Source organism: Physeter macrocephalus, chromosome 11 (genome assembly GCF_002837175.3).
Source record: "Physeter macrocephalus isolate SW-GA chromosome 11, ASM283717v5, whole genome shotgun sequence".
NCBI lineage: Eukaryota > Metazoa > Chordata > Mammalia > Artiodactyla > Physeteridae > Physeter > Physeter macrocephalus.
In genome coordinates, this window is record NC_041224.1 from 19,609,414 (window position 1) to 19,629,656 (window position 20,243).

The following is a 20,243-nucleotide window of genomic DNA, read 5'->3' on the forward strand; positions in this document are numbered from 1 at the left end:
CAAACACATGAAAGAATGCTCAACATCATTAATCATTAGGGAAATGCAAATCAAAACTACAATGAGATAGCATCTCACACCGGTCAGAATGGCCATCATCAAAAAATCTAGAAACAATAAATGCTGGAGAGGGTGTGGAGAAAGGGGAACACTCTTGCACTGCTGGTGGGAATGTAAATTGATACAGCCACTATGGAAAACAGTATGAAGGTTCCTTTAAAAACTACAAATAGAACTACCGTACGACCCAGCAATCCCACGACTGGGCATATACCCTGAGAGAACCATAATTCAAAAAGAGTCATGTACCACAATGTTTGTTGCAGCTCTGTCTACAACAGCCAAGACATGGAAGCAACCTAAGTGTCCATTGACAGATGAATGGATAAAGAAGATGTGGCACATATATATAATGGAATATTCCTCAGCCATAGAAAGAAATGGAGTTACTTGTAGTGAGGTGGATGGACCTAGAGTCTGTCATACAGAGTGAAGTAAGTCAGAAAGAGAAAAACAAATACTGTATGCTAACACATATATATGGAATCTAAGGAAAAAAAAAAGTCATGAAGAACCTAGGGGTAAGACGGGAGTAAAGTCACAGACCTACTAGAGAATGGACTTGAGGATACGGGGAGGGGGAAGGGTAAGCTGTGACGAAGTGAGAGAGTGGCATGGACATATATACACTACCAAACGTAGGGTGGATAGCTAGTGGGAAGCAGCCGCATAGCACAGGGAGATCAGCTCGGTGCTTTGTGACCACCTAGAGGGGTGGGATAGGGAGGGTGGGAGGGAGGGAGACGCAAGAGGGAACCCAGAGTGGTGGGATAGGAAGGGTGGGAGGGAGGGAGATGCAAGCCGTAAGAGGTATGGGAACATATGTGTATGTATAACTGATTCACTTTGTTATAAAGCAGAAACTAACACACCACTGTAAAGCAATTATACTCCAATAAAGATGTTTAAAAAAAAAAGTTTATGACGAATTTCTTGAAGCTGACTGAACTGATGTTTTGAGATTATGACTGAATACAGTTCACACTACTTAACTTCTGTCCTATATACCTATCCTGTCTAGTTTCTTCTCACCAAGAATCATTTTAACCTTCACCAGAGTAGCAAAGGGAATGAATGAGTTCGGGGCCAGTTGGATTTGATTTCTTTTAGTCTGTCTGCTCACATTGCCCTTAGCCTCACAGGTGTCTGTCTGTGGCTTCCATCCTGCCTGCCATCCCTCACCTCTCAATCTTTGCATCTCCAAGGGCTTGAATTTCACTCTATGGACCATCGTGGTGGAGGTTTTGCTTTTCTCTAGTTTATTAACTCACCTATTGAAGAATCTCAAATCACTGTTGTCTAAACATGAAGAGCTTGCTGCAGAGTCACTGGGAATCCTTTGCTCAATGTGTCTGGCTGTACCTGAAGAATAAACGCAGCCATTTCACTTCCATTTTCAATATCTAATTGAAAGTTCCTCTTATTGTCCAAGTCCAACCGAGAATGATACAAGGAAGGGGATTCTGGATAACTAGTTCTAGCCTTGGGAGGGAGTGTTGATGGAGCCCAGTTGAGTACAGACTATCGAGCACAGCAAGGATTTAAGAAATTAATGTGTTTAAAGTGTTTAGAACAGCACCTGGCACGTGGGACACTCGGCATGACTGTAGGATACATGCAAAAGATGTGGCCTTATGAAGCAGGAGTAGAAAGATTATAAGGGGAGAATAAGCTGAAATTAAAAGACAATGAAATGAGATGAAAATACAAGCTGAGGGAGAAAGTGAACGTGGTGAGTTAAGAAAGAAATTCAGTGACAGATTTTGATAGAATTAAAATCTTTTTAAAAACGTTTAACTGTAGTTGATTTGCAATATTGTGTTAGTTTCAGGTGATAAAATTAAAATCTTTATTGGAGGCAATAAAGAACAGATTTGACACTGCAGAAAAACGTATGAAATGGAGGCTGCATTTGGAGTTTCTAGGTTCAGTAACAGAAATCCATGTCATGTTAGCTCAAGTGAAAAACGAGACTTTATTGGTTTGCGTAACTGGGAAATTCAAGCTACCTTCAGGCATAACTGGCTCCAGAGGCTCCACAGTGTCACGAGGACTCTCCTTCTCTTCCCATCTCTTGGCTCTGCTTGCTTCTGTATGACTTCACTTGCAGACAGACTCTGTCTAGGTGGTCTCAAGGCTGGTGTTTCCAAAATTAAATCATCCTCACAGCAACTGATCCCAGAGGAAAGGACAGCAGTTCTTTTTCCCCCAGCCTCAGATCCATCAATGACTCTGGCCTTGCTTGGTTACGTGTCTGCCCTCGATTTAATCATGGTTTCCCAAGGGTTGGGGTATCTGATTGGACAACCTGTCACATGGCCACTCCTGTCACTAGGCAGGAAGGCTGCTTTTGATGGCCCCGCTAGATCACGTGGAGTGAGGGAGGGGCAGTTTCCAAATAAATAATGCTGCTAGGCAGATTTTTAAAAAATCAACACATGTCCACTACAAAGGAATAATTTAGGAAAATGACCCAGATATGTGGAAAAGGGCAAGGAAGTAAATTCAGTGGGGAAGAAAAAGGCGGGAGGAAGAGATCAAGCATGTACAGTAATAATTCTAGGTGCTCCTGAGGAAGAAACCATAACTAGTCTTTGCGAAAATATTATATACTACTAAAAAGATAAAGCAGTTTATCTTGAGTGCAAAATAAATTATAAAAGTGATAATAATATAATAATGATTGTATTTTCCTGTATAGGACCTATAGATGATAAGGGTGAAACTTCACTGAAAGCTAAAATAAAAGATTTAAAGAAATGGAGAAATATACCTTCTCCTGTGAACAGACTGAAATCTTGTTGAGATATCAATTTTTTCCCTACATTGTTTGGTAGGTTTAGTGCAATGCCCATTAAAATTCCATTTGTTTCCTATGGAACTTACTAGGATTATTCTAATGTTCATTAGTGAGAATAACTAGTTTAAAATTAAGAAAAAATTTGCAATAGAAGAGTCATAAAGGGAACTTGGTTTAGTGGATATAAATCGTTATAGTCATACATTTAAGAAATGTGTGAGTGAGACAGTGGATGTTAAGTCCTTAATATGGTAGCTGGTACATAATAAATGGCCTAAAATGACAATTACTATTACTGTTATTATTTCTCCTCCTCCTCCTCTTTCTTCCCTCCCCCTTTCACTTCTCCTCCCTCCACCTTCTTTTTCATTCTCTTACTCTGAGGACACGATAGGGAACAAAACATTAAATAAAACGAGGCAAAATCAGTCCTTGACTCTCAGGCCTGCGCCTGTCCTGGGTTGATTTTCAGGAATTTTCAGAGATTTTCAGAGATTTTCAGGAATCTCTGTCTTTCTTCTTATTCAAAACAGTTTTTTATAGAACACCATCTCGTCTTGAGAAGACTGCCTGGAGAACGGGGTCCCATCTGTCGTTGTCCCAACACAGTGAGCATTTAGGGTTTGGATTATTCAGAAAAAAAAGAGTGTATGTGTATGTGTGTATATATATATATATATATATATATATATTTTTTTTTTTTTTTTTTTTTTTTTTTTTTTCCTTTGCCCTTCCTCTGACAAACCTCTCTTCCACTGTAACGTTTTTATTCTTCCTCAGTTGTGACGGCCTGAGGAAGGGAGCAAACACATGTTGCAGACATTTGAGAAATGTCAGATGAGCTTCCCTTGGCCCTAAGTAACAGGTTAGATGGAGGAAGATGAGCAATCTGCTCGGGTAACCTTGTTTCCAATGTTCAGACATCCTTGCAGGTAGCGAAAATCAGGAGCTTGCCGCTCTCAGCGTCCCTCAGCGTAAGCCCCCGTTCCTGGGGGGTAACCTCAAGCCTTGATATTCTGGGAGATCGGTAGAGACAGACTCCTGGGCTTTTCTCCTGTGTGGCTCTGTGGTGTCCGCTTGTTTGAATGTGCAGCTTGTGTCAATCTTAATATTTGTTTTGAGTCACATATGCTGGCCTCTAATTTGCAATTTACATGGATGATGGGGCCCTATTCATTGTCCTGCTCCTGCCGCCTTTGTGCAGTTCACCTCTCTTCACGCAGCCATTAGGCTGAACAGCATATAATTAGGTAACCCATGTAAAGCATAGATTTCTGAAAGGTTGCAGCTCTTTTCAAAAAGTAAGGGTTTACATTTTTACCCTCATTCTTTTCTAACCAAAAAGACATTCCCCCCTACGGCTTTCATCTGAATGTAGTAACTGAGAAACAGTTAGTCTTGTAGGTGGGTAATAATTTTGGTGTGTTTTCACCTGAGAGTCCATTTTTATTTACACAGTTTGTGTTTAACTTGGTGCAGGCTGAGGTTGATTGGCCATCATTTGTAGATGAGTGTGTTGCTTTTTGAAACCAATCAAAATTGGCTTATTTTAAATCCCTGAAGATTATAAACTCACCCAACAAAATAACTCAGTTTTCAGATTATTTTTGTTCCTTTTGCTACCGGTGTGCACAAAACCTACTTAAAATTGCTTAACGTAAAGCCTATGAAAATGCAAGTAGTGAAGGAAACAGATGTTCTTGCCAAAATTATGCTAATTATATTTAAGCTGTGTTCACTTGTCAGACAGGTTCATGATTATAAACGTAGTTTAAAAAGTAGTTGGTGGTGAGGCCGATGCAAGGTCTTTTTTTTTTTTTTTTTTTAATTTATTTATTTGGCTGCATCAGGTCTTAGCTGTGGCTCGTGGGATCTAGGTTCCCTGACCAGGGCCCTCTGCATTGGGAGCACGGAGCCTTAGCCACTGGACCACCAGGGAAGTCCCAGTGCAAGCTCTTAAATAGAAGTGTATATACATGCTTCATTGAAATAAAATCATATAATGCATTAGGGATCCTATGAAAGTTTTAATGCATTATCATTTCTTACACTTGATATTATTTTTGAAAGAAATGAAAATGTACAAATTTTTTTTAACGCTGCAAGGTTGAAAGGAAAATAACAAGATACATTGATATTATCCAGAGCACTGATTCATAGTGGTCGACTGGGGAATTCATTAAAATGCAGATTCTTGCGCCCCATTTACCAAAATTCTGTTACAGAGGATTGAGGATGGATCTCAGGAATCTAAAAATTTTAATAAGTACCCCAGATGATGCTATTGCAGAAAGCTTGCATGCAACATTAGAAATACAATTAATTATGCATTTTGTATAGATGTTCAGTTGTACATTTCTATGTTCTACTTTTTACATCTTGAAAAAGTGAAGATGGGTTTTAAAAATGACTGTTACTACACCCTTTGCATTATAAATTTAATAGAATCTAATGTAATGGACAAGTTGACTAGCCATCCACTGGTGAATTTGCCATATAGAACTCCATCTGGCAAATAGATAAATATTTCTTCAGCTCATGACCGATCTCAGGAAATAGAGAAGCAGATAGACAGTGAGATGTTTGCCCATCAGGGATTATATGAGTTGGCTTCTGGTCTCTCCTCTCATTTGTCAGTCAAGTTAATGTAAATGACCACTGTCATCTAAAGTACGTTTGGCAAAATTTATATATATTTTTCTCTTTAAATCTCTATTTTCCACACTTTGGTTTGATTGTATCTAATGTGTATTCAGAGGATGAATATTCCTTAATGTGGATCCTTTTATTGTTGGAGGATCAAGTCATTGCAATGATATTTACTAGAATAAAACTATCAGTACCCATCACTAGGCCTCCCAGATAAGGGGCATTTGAAGAGTCCAATCAGAAAAGGAAGAGAAAGGTGTGGTTGGGAGGGTGAAAGCTGGAGAGTTCCAGAGTTTCACATACCCTCACCCCAGGAAATGATTTTCCATATTCGTGTGCTGGAGCTTATCCTGTATCCCCTGGGGGTCAAGACTGTGTGGTAGACAAGTTAAAGCCCTTGGTGAGGATATTCTGTATGTGAATATGCACATATACACTTACACAGAATGACATGCTTATAAGGATGGTATATGTAAAATCTTATAAGATTGGTTCTGTGCCGAGGTCTTGGGATTATATTTTTTATGTTGTATAAATTCAGTTCATATGCAGTAATGTTAGTGAGGCATTGGCATAGTAAAAAGAGAGTACAGTTATCCAAATAAATGTTGCACGTAAAAATTAAAAAAAAAAAACTTAGGGTCAGTGGCTTTCTTAAAAGATTATGGCAAGGATAAATTATGTTATGGACATTAAGGCTAGCAGCTATTGAAACTACTCATTTCTGTTTTCTCTTTTTCAATCAAAACTGTCTCTTTGATCAGATTTTTTATAGAAAAGATGTGCAGGACACCCACATGTATAATGCGGAGCTTGACAGACCAGACATCAAGATGGCGACACAGATCTCCAAGATCATAAGCAATGTAATCTCTCTTTCTTATCTTGAGCAGAATTGATTTCTCATTTTGCAGGAGGCAAAGTGGCTTTGGTTGTTGGATGGTTAATTTAGTTAGTGAAATTAATCAATCTGAATTAATGACATCTCAATTTTTTCATCTGAATTACCCATTTCACTATATAAACTATTTGGATATGTGCAGAAACTGATCAAACTTGAATTGACCATGGCTCTGTTGTCATGCTTTAAAAAAAATAAATACTATTCAGGCATAAGATAACATTCAAATGTCTGAGCCTGAGAATCAAGTTTGTCATTCGTCTGGTCCCATTTTATCTCTCACCTTGTCCCAAAGAACTTCACTTGGCCTTGTTTCCATCTTGTTGCTGTTAATTGTGCAGGTTCTCTTTGGTCAGCATTTACCCATTCACATTTCCTATACATCATGGCTGTTTTTATTTTCCCTAAGACATCCTTCTTGGTTAATACCATGTTACTTAAACATACCTTACATCCTGATTAAAAATGATTACTTAACTTGAACCAAATATTTGAGTAACATAGGCTATACTCACCTTAAAAAATCAATAATTATTTACTAAATTCAACTGCATGTTAACCAAACAGGGTTAGATCAGTTCCTAAGACTAAACAAAGCCGGAAGACATCTGTATGCGGATTGCAGGGTCTCAATTATCTAGAAATTTCTCCTGGATAACATAAACACAATGATGATGATGACTGGATTCATGGACTCAAACTTAGTAATTATTTTACTACAAAAAAGTTGTTTTTATAAAATCAGTTTCTTCTTAGCAGTCAGTATTTTAGTATTTGGTGAGTTGTAAGGAACATTTTTTGTGGACTGAGGGTCAATTTTATTTTGGCTATTATCAATGTAATTTTTCATTGGAAAGTAGTAATATTCAACATTCTCTTATTTATTCATTTTAGGCTGAATACAAGAAAGGGCAAGGAGTAATGAATAAAGAGCCCGCTGTAATTGGAAGACCAGATTTTGAACATGCTGTGGAAGCTTCTAAACTTTCTAGTCAAGTAAGAATCTAGTGATGATTCCACAATGATTTTATTCAGAGATTTTGTTTCTAGCAGCACTGGAAGATACTTTACTTTAGGTAATGTCTTTAATTGCAAGAATATGTAACGATAATGTTTCTGTAACCATGTCAGATAGGATTACAATAATTGTAAATTTCAGTAAGGGATAAAATAAGTCCAATTTTAAGCATAAAACTAAGTTTTCTTTTCTCCTGGCTCAAATTCTAACCTTTTTCTATGAGTTCAGCCATGTTGTCACATTTCCTAGGATTTCTAGAATTTAGCAATAGTCATATCAATTAGATTAGAAGAATAATTAAATTTCTATCTATACACACATACACAGAACTTTTAACTTAGTAAGAAAAATAGCAATTTTCTCAATTTTTAAATGCTTTAATCACAAAGTAAAAAAGAGGTAATGTAAATGAAGAGAACAGTGAAATCATAAAAAGGATCTGAAAAAGTGTAAAGACATGCCATATTTTTGGCTGAACGTCTCAATAGATAAAAATTTCAGTTTTCCCAAAATTAATACGTAAATGTCATGCAATTTCAATTAGAATCCAACAGTTTTTTTGAAGTATGGGTAAATGATCTTAGAGTCTGAATGGAAAGGAAATGCCTGAGAATAGCCTTTAAAAGTATGAAAGTGAAGACCAGTGAAGGAGCACTTAAGTTGTGAGTTACCATAACATAGTATAAAACCACTGAAATTAAATCAATATGGGATTGATATAGTAAGAGATAAAATAATCAGTAGGATAGACTAGGGAATCCTGAAATAGGTTCCAATGTGTATAAGAATTTAATATATGATAAAAGTGTTGGTTCAAGTCAGTGGGAAAAAGTTGTATTAGTTAATAAACAGTGCTGACATAACTGGCCATCCATCTGGGTAAAAATAAAATTGGACCTGAATCTTAGACCATCTACAAAATGAATTCCAGATGGATTAAAGATGTGAATGTAAACCAAAAAAAATTTTTAAACCTTAAAAGAAAATCCAAGAGACTATATATACCACATAGGGATAACAGAGTTCTTCTTAAAACTGGAGAACCAGAAGCTATAAAATAATAGTTAGACATGCTTGACTATATAAAAATTAACAACTCTTGAAATGGAAAAAGGTAACATTTGCAAAGTAGTGATAACAAACAGTAATTTTTATGCATGTATAGTGTTTTCAACTTGGAAAACGTCTATTCTTCAAGTTGCAAAAGTCTTAATTCGATTATACTTCAAAATGGAGAGATGTAAAAGGGGAAAACTGTAAAATCTAACTGAAGAACATAAAATACTGTCTGAAAAAATGAGAAGATCTACTATGTTCTTAGCCTTGGAGGGCCTGAGAAGGGCCGTGACTCCAAGCTCTTCTCAGCCCAAATAACACTCATTGAAGAGCAGGGGATATTGGCACAGATCTGGCAACTCTTCCGGTATCGCTTTAGATTTTCTGACTTCTTACAACCTCAGCCTTTTCTGGGGGCAAAGAGTTCCTATCGGTTGTGTAGGAGAAGTGGCAGATTCTAGAAAAGCAGTACAATTTGGCTGAGTAATTAAGAAAATGGGCTGTAGACCTGGACCCTGAGTTCCTGGTCCTGCTGCTGGCTCACTGAGTGACTTTGGACAGATGGCTTAATTTCTCCATCTGCAGTTTCCTGGCCCGTAAAATGGCATGGCAGCAATACTGCTTCTTAAGGTTGTTGTGAGGATTAAATGAATTACCGTGACCAGCTTCAAACACTGCCTGACCCATAGAAACACTGCATCATTTCCCAGGAATAATTTTACTGTAGCTCTTCAGATAGTTTTCTACTCCGCATTTTTTATATGAATTCATGCACAAAATGAAGCAGAAATAGTTGACTTGCCCTTAGAGTCTGGTCTTAAATTCATTCCTTCGCAATCTTATTTGAGAGACCTTAGAAGAAAGTTTTAGTATTTGAGTTTTTATTTTCACATTTCAAATGCAGTCACCAAAAATCCTACCATTTGATCCTATCTGGGTTCTTAGGCAGACTTAAAAAAAAAAATCTCAAATCATTTAATAACTGAATTATCAGATGCCTAAGCAGATTGTAATTTGCAAGTTACATTATATCTGTCATCTTTGTTTTTTTATGATATTTTTGCTGATCTCACAGTGTACAAACTCATTAGAAAAGGGAAAAACTGGGCAGATGAATATATAGGACTTCCGGAATGAACTTGGTATGTTCATTTGTATTTTCAGGTGCATTGACTAGAAATAAAGGCAGAAAGTGTAGTTTCTTATTTTTATTGACAGCTTGGGAGATCATATATTCTCTTGCTCCTAAGCTAATGAGATCGTGAATATAGGAGCCCACGAAGGCAAGTAGATACGTAGAAGGGAAATAATTTAGGAATGCAGTAAGCTGGGAAGCTTACATCTTGGAGGATGCAAGATGCAGAACAGAAAGAGTAAGAGAGCACCCGGCTTGTGAGAGGGAAGACGATGACGGGGCAGTGCCCAAGGTGTGGAGAGATAAGACACCCCTGATGAAAAGACAGAAAGGGAAAGCGAGAGGGCACAATTCTCCCATTTTACCTGGAAATTGAGCTCTGTGGGATTGAACCCGGAAAAAATAGTGGAAACAAAACTCTTCCTATGTTAACTTGTACAATAGCTTTGCTCCCATAGTTGTAAAGTCTAGGAGGCACATAAAATTATGGTCAAGTAATTAAAAGAAAATCAGTGAAAAATGAAAGTGAAATCTCATGTGCTAAGATAAAGAGATGGGTATATTTATAAGTAAGTATCTCAAATATTAGGGCAGTAATTATTGAAGTCATCATCTTAAAAAAATTCTTCTAAGAGTGGTTATTTTGTTTTCATATTCATAGATCATCTTAATTTATGAATTGGAATTTGTCTATGTGATGAATGGAATTCCTTTAGTTTTATAATATCAAAGAAAATTTTATGTTTATAGTAATTAGTGTTTCTTCTAAAATTGCATTTGATGTATTGGTAAGAGAGGGTTTTAAACCTAAACATTACTAATTAGGTTGATGTTAAAATTTAATAATAAGTATTGTCCTTACATTGTAAAGGGGTATTAACTGGTTTGGAGAATCTCCCATTCTCCCTTCTGGGCAAGCACTCTCCCTTCCAACCTCCTTCCACCCAACCTTTGGTTTAAATGTCATATCTTTGACTTGCTGATTTAAATTATATTGCTCTGTTCCCCTTTATTCTGTTTTTCTTTATAGTTCTTAAAACAATGTATATTAGTCATATAAATGTATATGTGTGTGTTTTAAACATCTATTCACTACCACTCAGCAAGCTCTGTGGGGACAGGGTTTAATGGCGTTAATGGCACAGATTAGGCTTTCAAGAACTACATAGAGACTGATTAAACAAATTTCTCTAGATCATTCACATTTGGTTCAAAGTCAGTAAGGTATTATTTTATTATGAAAATAAGGGCAGAGTATATTTTGGGTAAAATTCCGACTTAAACACATGGATTTTATGATGAATTCTACCTAAAAATCTGTTTTTACTCTCTTCCTCAACAGCTCTTAGTTCAGTTTCATCCAAAATTGGAAGGAGTTGATGCCCATGGATGTGTGGCGTTGTGTTGTTGTTTACTCTTCATTTTCACTGATAATTAAGCGCACTTATCCAATTTTCCACTTCTTTCCTAGCATATGTTTCCATGACTATGATGAAAAGCTTTCGTTCGGGGTCTGCTTTCTTTCTGCTTTTCTGGCACTTTGTGAGACTGAGCCATAGCTGATGTCACCAAGCCCGGCACTCCTCGTGCTGAAAGCTTTGAACTCCTGAGATTGGAAGTCAGGCTTTGCCTATTGAAACACAGCCCTGTTCAGATGCAGTTATGAGGAACTAGGTTACGTTCTGTCATTGTGGTTGAGCGGTTCTAGTGTTTTTTTGTAGTGTGTACCTCTGAAAGTTCTGCTAAGTCAGTTAAAATTCTTTATAAAACTGTTAGGAGTTTCATCCCATATACCTAGCCTATATTTTTTTAAAAGTTGGTAGTCATTAACTCTTAGATATGATATTCATAATGTGAATAAAATCAGTCATAGGTATATCTTTTCATTTGTTTCCAGTGATTGATTTTTGTTTAAGGAAGGGGTAACATTGTGCCTGAAAACCATAGCAAAGTCACCCAACACCTATTTCCTCTTGTCTCAAAGGGTCTTAAAACTGGAAGGAAGATACTTTGTTCCACGGTTGAGTCGCCCATTATAATGAAAGGAAAGCGTTGCCCTGATCCCTTAGCAGAAGCGAGTGTGCATTAGCGTGTGGGCGCTCAGATGTGTGAGCTGTGGGTGGGAAAGAGGAGAGAACGTGCGGTGTGATTGTGAAGTTAGTGGGTGAGCCAGTGAGCGGACCAAACTATTTGGCTATTTTCTTAGTTCATTTATGTGCAAACCTTACAGCAAGATAAGAAACAGTTGGTATCAGTGTCTGGTAAATATATTTTTTATGTAATTCAGTTATTTTACTTTCTGGTTAATTAATGAGGGAAACTCTTGCATTTTTGTTCTTTAGGTATCTTTTAAATCAGACCACACAGAGTTCTGAAGGTTAAAATAAGATAAATTTCCCAACACTTCGCTTATTATTAAACTCATTAGAAGTACATGAATGACAGATATACTTTAAATAATTAATCTCATGCTACAGAAATAACCTGGAAAGGTTAGACAGCATTTTAAAATTCAAATTTTAAGGTGTGTAGCCCAATGCGTAACAGTGGTAGAAATCTTTGAGAATAAAGTTCTCATAAAAATCGATTACAAGGCTATTGCAAAATTTGGAGACACCGTGAAAGTTACCTGGTCCTGCTTTTCAATGAAAGAATCCCTTCTCAATGTAATCCATCCACTTATTCATTCAAACAGAACAGTTCCTGAACCAGATATTACATGCCAGACACTATACTCGGGGTTAGATTTTCAAGGGTGAACAGAACAGATACACAGCCCATGCCTTCACCAAGCTTAGAGTCTAATGGGGGAGACCAGCTGCAGAGACAGTTTTGCAGATAATCGCAGCAATGTGTGATGCATGACCAGGTAAATTTGGGGTGCTTCAAAAATATATCCACAGTAAATATTATAGTTTAGAAGGTCAGAGAGGGCTTTCAGAAAGAAGTTACATTTGGACAGATGCAAGATGTGTAGAAATTATTCAGGTGAACATTGGGAGGAGGTAGGGAGCAGCGATTTGAGCAGGAAAGCAGAAGGGGAAGACAGAACAGGAAAGCTGTTCCACTGGTGGACAGCTCAGCTGATAGAACATTTTCCTTATAACCAGCAGAAATCTCGTTGGCTGCAACTTCTACCTATCAACAGTAGCTTTACCTTTTGTAGTAGAACAAATGCTATTTTTCTGTTTTTGCAAATGTTTGAAGACAGTTACCGCCCGATTCCCAAATCTCTTCAGTATAGAACTCTTCAGCATAGTAAGTGATGTAGAGCATGCGTTAGATAAATAATTCTTGAATGAATGAATGAGTAAAAGTCTGGCAGGAACTATAAAGTATGATACAGATGCAAAATGTTATTTTTATATCTATTGTTTTTCATTTCCTTTTGCATTTTTTTCTTCCTAATAGGATGTTGTTCAAACCAATTTATCAATGACTGTGGAGGGTGTGTGTTGGAGGACAGACTTGGGAAATTAGAGAAGTATTATATATAGTTCCAACACCTGCCTCAGGGTATGACTCATTCTGAGTCCTAAAAGAGAGTTGATTGCTTATCATTTTCTCTTTAATTTGTATGTTTCTTTAATAAACATATATTAAGTGCCAAATCCATTCAAAGCACTGTGTCAGGCACTAGGGATACAAAAATGAATAAAAATCTATTTCTTGCTCACTGTCTAATGGGAGAGCAGACATACACAGATAATTCAAATATGTCCAAAACTTAGAAAATAGTCTAATCTTGTATTTCCAGGGGAAACTCACCTTTAATAATAGGTTAGTATTACTAAAAGTGTGTCTTGTAAAACATCAGGTGAAAAAATGCAGGGTTCTGTTTGTATTGAAGTATTTAAATCTAATCAGTTAACCCAGCTGAGCAGAGCTGACTGGCAACAAGTTTTCTTTCAATTATTCATATTCTTCAGCCTCAGACATCGTGAGTGTCTTAGTTATGTATTAGCTAAATGGCAAAAATAGGTCATATCATCCTTGAGCACGGAGAGCCCATCAGACTGCCTTTGTACCCCCTGTAGTTCTCAGCACAGTTACACTAGGAGCAGACACAACACGGAAGGGGGTGTTACTTGGAAATTAATCTGACACAGAGGGGACAGCATACGGAAGGCCAGAGAGGGGCACGTGCAGCATGTTCGAGGAACTTCAGAACACGAGGATGACCGGAGGACGGAAATTAAAGGGGAGATTGGAGAGCTGGGAATGCCAGGTCCCACTGAACCTTGTAGCCATGGCTGGGATCCTGGTCTTCATGCTGAGCCCAATAAGAAGTGAGTTTAAGCATGTATGTGACTTGATCAGATTTGCGTTTGGAAGAGATTACTGACTCCAAGCCTGATGGAGTGTGTCTGGGTCATAGCAGCATTCCCAACCTCAGGTAGGAACTCATCCTAACTCATAGTAGGAACGCAGTGCAGGCTCAATGTTTAATGAATAGAGGAAGGAAGGAATCATTACCATGTAGATTGATTATTGTTTTTCAGAAATTATGCATTTACTTGGAAAGAGTCAATGCTGCCAGGTTATGTAACAGATGAGAACGTGTCAGGTTAATTTCCAAGTAACACTTCCTTCCATGTTGCCTCTGGGCTTAGTGTAATTGTGCTGGGAACCCCAGGGGTGGGTACAAAGACAGTATGGTGGGCTCTCTGTGCTCAAGTTTTGCCTTTTAGCTAATACATAACTAAGATACTCATGGTGCCTGAGGTTGGGAACTGCGAATAACTGACAAGAAATGATGCAAGCCCATGTTACATAGCAGAATCAGTTGATTAGACGGAAACAGCTACCAGCTGAGAGTGTTTGCGGCACTGTGGCATCAGGCAGCCTGTTTTCCTCAGGAGGTGGAAAGTGTTAGTGAATCTGGCTGAATCGGGAGTGCCATTCTAGGGGAAGTCAGTTCAGAGAATCTACTATCATCATTAAGTGAATACCTTTCAGGCACTAAAACCCAGAAGAGACAAAAACACGGATAAGAATACTGTGAAAAATGCCACAGCAGAGGAGTGCTGAGGACGGGCATTGTGTGCTTAGGGGAGGACCAGGTAGGGAGAGTCTTGGCTTTGGTGCCAGCTACTGTGGAAAGTAGTAAAGGAGGTCTAAATTTATTCCATTGGTGATGTTGGCCCTGATTTCAAGATAAAATAATTTTCTAAAAATCAAAGTTTTTCTTGTTTTAGGGAGACCTTGCCTGTTAATTAGAACAAACGAGATTTTGCTTGAATTTATAAGGTAAACTGAGTATCAAAAGTTATTATTAGCAAATGGAACTGCAACAGAAAATGTTCCCTGTGAACTATCTTGACATGTTTTCCAAATGTGTTCCCACCAGGGTTTTCACAAGCTCCCACTCGTAGGTACGCGGCATGTGTCCCTGAGGGAGACCATCACCCAATAAATACACACTAGATTAAAAGAGGTAACATGAGCCATTCCCAAACTGCTTTTTTGTAAAGGTTTCTGCAAGGCAGAGCTTAGGATGTAGAATAAAGGTGCATTCTGAATGTTGTAAGAAAGCAAAATAGTGTAAGGATCATTATATAATAAAAATATTACGAGAAGACAAGAGAGCTTACTTCTGCTTTTAAGATTTGTGCATCCTTTCCTGCCCACAGGAATAAAAGCGGATGTGAAATGAGACTAGCTGTTTTTGTTTTATTTTTGTAAAGAATTTGTATATATATTCTAATTAGTTATCGTAACATACATTCACGTATTTCTCTCTTCATGGAGAAAAATATAGTTCTACACGATAAGTTGATAATCCTTCTTTTGGTTGCCTTAAGACTACTTAAAAAAAAAAATCCACAGTGAAGATTGGAGATGGTTCTGCCGCTGAATACAGTTGTGGAGTTAAAGCAGAGAAATGAAAAATGACATTAAATAGACCCAGGATGTTTCAGAAAATGTAATCCCTAACAATGAGGTTTTGAACAAATGGGAAATGACGAGAAAAACCATGGTATGAGCTATGTCCTACATTTGGAATAATTCTTTTAGGAAAATTAATATTCAAATTCTGAGATTTAGGACCCATTTTCTAAATGTAGATGTTAAGACATTTGTGGTCTTGATTTCTAACTGATCATAAATGTTAGGAATGCAGAAGTGGAAACTGACATGTAAAAATCCCCAGATTTTAGTATGTAATTCTTGTTAATAGGATTTGAGTTCATGCCTAATTGCATTTATGATCCACGTTCAAGTAGAGGTGTTTTTTAATTTAAAAAAACCCTTTATGCCTAATTAAGCTTTATACGGGGGTGGGTGAGGTGGGTGGGGGGAAATACCAGGAATTTAAACTTTTGCTATCATACATTTTTAAGGTCGTTTTTATCTGATCTAATTAAAAATCAGACGTGTTACTTTGAAAGCTTAAAGGTAAATGTGCTATTTAATTTATCCTTTTTGTTTCTTTTATGGAAGGTTAAATACAAAGAAAAATTTGATAATGAAATGAAGGATAAGAAACATCATTACAATCCTCTTGAAAGTGCTTCTTTTAGGCAAAGTCAGCTGGCCACTGCCCTGGCGAGTAATGTAAGTTACTTTCTGCCTCGTGACTTGTAATTCACAGAAGATTATTTTCAGTATATTTTGATTCTTGTTTTGTCGGACTTGGCTGTGTGGTACTTGTGATACTTAATCAAGATCATGTAATTTCCAAATAATTTTAGAAAAAGCTGAAGCATGTTTTCTTGAAGCTTTTCTGAGAAAAATTTCATACTGTAATTTACTGTTAATGGTTACTGATTACTAATTAATTAATAAGTAGGAACAATATTGCTAATAAAACTATTATAGCTGATCAAGAATAGAAATAGATTATATAGGTTTTCAGAAAAGTAGTGTGTAGTATCATAAATTAGTGATTATGACAATAGTTAACTCATGTAATTATGCATGAAATTGTGCATATTGTAAAGTATACCTGGTGCATAGTAGTTTATCATAAGGAAATTTCCAGAAATTGTACTTGAGATGGCTTACAATTTCTTTCTTATCCCTTATGTAAATTCTGTGAAATACCTCTTCGTAAGTTTTGTTTTCATTTCATATCTTTAAAAGTAAAGTTTCAATTTATAAGAAAAGATGTCTTAATTTTTTTATTAGAATTAGGAAGAGTATAAAAAAAGAAACATGGAAAAAAATCAATTACTTTGCTATAATTGAATGATGTATGGAGTACCTTTTTAAATGTTAAGTTTGACTATTGTTGAACTGTTGCTTTGTTAGAGCATTTAAACCTTTCAACTCTTGTCATATCCTTGGGACTTGGTATGTTTTATTTTCATTAATGTTTAGAAGGTATTGTAATTTGTGTTCATTAGCCAGCTTTTGTTACCAGCAATTGAAATAGGTGTTTCTGTCTTTTAGGACCTTTGGGAATATCATAATGATTTATTTTTCTTATTTGATTATTTTTGTGTGTGTACAAACATAAAGCAAATAGAGTTGGGATATACTTAAAGGAACCTCGAGCACAGTACTGAAAGCTCAAGGTTTAGAATCCATTGCCTGGATTTGAATCTTGCTCCACCACTTAATATTATGCTTTCATCTTTGTGCCTCAGTTTCCTCATCTGTGAAATGGGGATATTTAAAGTATTTACCTACTAGGATTGTGGAGATTACTTAATACATATAAAGTGTTTAAACAGAAAAGTTTTTACTTGTTTACTTACTTACACAGTAAGTGCTTGATGTTTTCTATTATTAACATTTTATTATTACTATGTTTCCAAAGCAGCTGATTAAAGAGAAAAGAAACATTCTCTATAGTAATAGGATGAAAACCACCAGAAGCTCTAAAATAGACACAAAATATAATTGAAAGATGGTGGTAATTTCTAAAGAGTAAAGTTTCTATTTTCTTTATTTTTTGAAAGCAGAATTTCTGTTAAAGTTACTTGATTCTGTTAGCATCACCCTTTCTGACCACGTAAACAAAAGGAGTTAGCAAAATATTTTCAAGTCCCTGTAGTTTTCTTTTATTCATTCCGTAGTAAATGAGCACCACCTAGTGGCTCCTTGTAAATTCATTTGTCAATTTCCCATTAAATAATACTTTTGTTGTGTTTAAAATAATAACGGCCATAATGCAAAAGCGTAATATTTTCTTCTCCTAGATGGTATTTTGTTCCATGTTATTTTCATAGGTGACGTACAAGAAAGACATTCAAAATATGCATGATCCAGTTTCAGATCTCCCAAACTTGTTTTTAAACCATGCTTTGAAAGCCAGCAAAATGCTCAGCGAAGTAAGTGGTCGTTTGTTGACAACTGTAGGCGTGTGAGTCTCTGGAGCCGATGTGTCTGCAGTGCTCCTGAGCGCACCTGCTTTCCTTAGGCGAGCCCGGCTTTCACCCCTCCCTCAGTAACTCACTTAATGAAACGTAGTGTCTTGCTTAAGTCCCACCCAGGCTGTTGCTTTACAAAGCTAGCTCTTTAATATCTCTTGAATACAAACTTTCTTGTTGAAGAGCTACCCTTCCAAGTGTTTGTACAGCATCCTTTCTGTCTTTCTCCTTCTGCTTTCTTTGTCTGTAGTAGATGGAAGCCACTTGGAGGTCAGGCTCTTAAGTCAGGGATCTTTTATTTCTGCCAGAGCAGAGTGTCTGGTATTCAGTCGGTAGCATAAAAGTTATCTTAGTCTAAATTATATCTTCTCTAACAATAAATTTCAAGGGTGTTTGTGTTGATGCTATACTTTTACTCTTATGAAGGTTTCGATGTTGTACAGGCCAGAGCAGAGTGTCTGGTATTCAGTCGGTAGCATAAAAGTTATCTTAGTCTAAATTATATCTTCTCTAACAATAAATTTCAAGGGTGTTTGTGTTGATGCTATACTTTTACTCTTATGAAGGTTTCGATGTTTTCTTCAACACAACTAGGAGGAGAGGGTGATTTCCTCATGTCCTGATGAAAATATCTGTGTCCACTGCCAAGCGGTCCATTCCATCAGAGCTCAGCTCTTACATGCTGTTTCCAGCACGCAGTGCATCTGAACCCTGACTTCCCTGGCTCTCATTCCTGATGAACCCGGCTCACCTGTGCCTGTATTTCCTACATCTCAGAATGGCCCACGGTGATGATGAACTCTAATTTGACCTCAAGTTATTTCTGTGCCTATTTTAATAATTACTCAAAAATTATCCAAATTTATCATATATCTGCTTTGGATCAGGCACAGATTTGATGGCAAAGTATTGATATGTTGGCAAAGAATGTGAAAAAGCAAAAACAGTCATCTTCAAGAGATGTACCCACGGTCATGCATGAGAAAAATCTGTAGTCAAAACCTGGTTCCCGGGCTTCCCTGGTGGCGCAGTGGTTGAGAGTCCGCCTGCCGATGCGGGGGACACGGGTTCGTGCCCCGGTCCGGGAAGATCCCACATGCCACAGAGCGGCTGGTCCCGTGAGCCATGGCCACTGAGCCTGTGCGTCCGGAGCCTGTGCTCCGCAACGGGAGAGGCCACAACAGTGAGAGGCCCGCGTACCGCAAAAAAACAAAACAAAACAAAACAAAAACAACAAAAAAAAACCTGGTTCCCAAACCATTAAATAATGAGATAACAGCTTCAGTTCAGGTTAAAAATGTCTACGCTTGGCTTTGATATATTGAAACTTCTGTTCATTACTTTGTAATCCTCTTTTCTTCTTGAAATGTAATCTGCGTGTAAATAATTTGTATTCACGGAGATTACTTACTTAATTAATTATCACTGGTCTCTGGAGGAAAAGCAGTCCATTATTCTTTCCTGTCTGTTGAGCAGGGATGAAGGTTGGGTCAGGCACAGAATTAGACTCAGTCCCTGGATGCTTAATTCATGCTGTCCTGCCATTTCAATGCTTATCCCCACCTCCTCTGCACACATGCCTCTGTTCCTTGAGTGGCTCTGTTTCAGTTATACATTTTCTGCCACGACTCATAGGTATGCTTCTAAAAATCAGTATGTTTCTGTGCTCTGAGCCTCTGCTTTCTTCATGTTTAGTCTTTGCTCATCCAGTTTGATCATTGCAGTAACATTTGACCTGGGATTCTTTCTCATCCCTATTTGGGTTAAATTTCCTTAGGACACAAGGTTTCATGTGTAAATAAGCCAACAAAAATATCGTGGTGGTAATTCAAAAACTTGGTAGCTAGAAAAAAGGCATGCCACTCATAGGCAATATTTCTTTTAAAAAATATTGACCTTTATTTTATAATAGTGGTGAAAAGCAATAATAGTAATTGTTTCTATTTTCTCTTCAACAGAGAAAACCCACCAAATTTGTATATTCCACTTGTTTTGTATACCACTTATAAAGTTTAAACCTTCATTCAGGTTGCTTTTGCCTGGATTATAGATTTTTTTTCCCCTTCAGTCATAGAATTGTGACTGAACGGTTACTTCATGGAAGAGAAAGTTTGAGCCAAAAAAGGTGTTACTCTGAAGTTTCTACTTATTAAAGTTGCACAGTGTTACACTGGCTCGAATTTATTGTACATCAGAATTGCCTTCTTTTAAATTTTAATGTAAAGAGAATTGGGATTTTGTTGATTTATAAAGGCAACTTAATTTTATTAAAAGATTGAGTAAGGGAATGCTTAAACAGACATTCT

At 37.1% G+C, this 20,243-nt stretch overlaps 1 protein-coding gene across 1 annotated transcript in view; it reads left to right on the forward strand.

The window, feature by feature from the left end:
- NEBL (nebulette) overlaps window positions 1-20,243 on the forward strand; it is a 118,290-nt gene that overhangs the window by 31,606 nt on the left and 66,441 nt on the right. Inside the window, 4 exon segments of the mRNA XM_024129724.2 lie at window positions 6,274-6,375; window positions 7,305-7,406; window positions 16,064-16,177; window positions 17,797-17,898. Coding sequence (XP_023985492.1) covers window positions 6,274-6,375; window positions 7,305-7,406; window positions 16,064-16,177; window positions 17,797-17,898 — 420 coding nt within the window.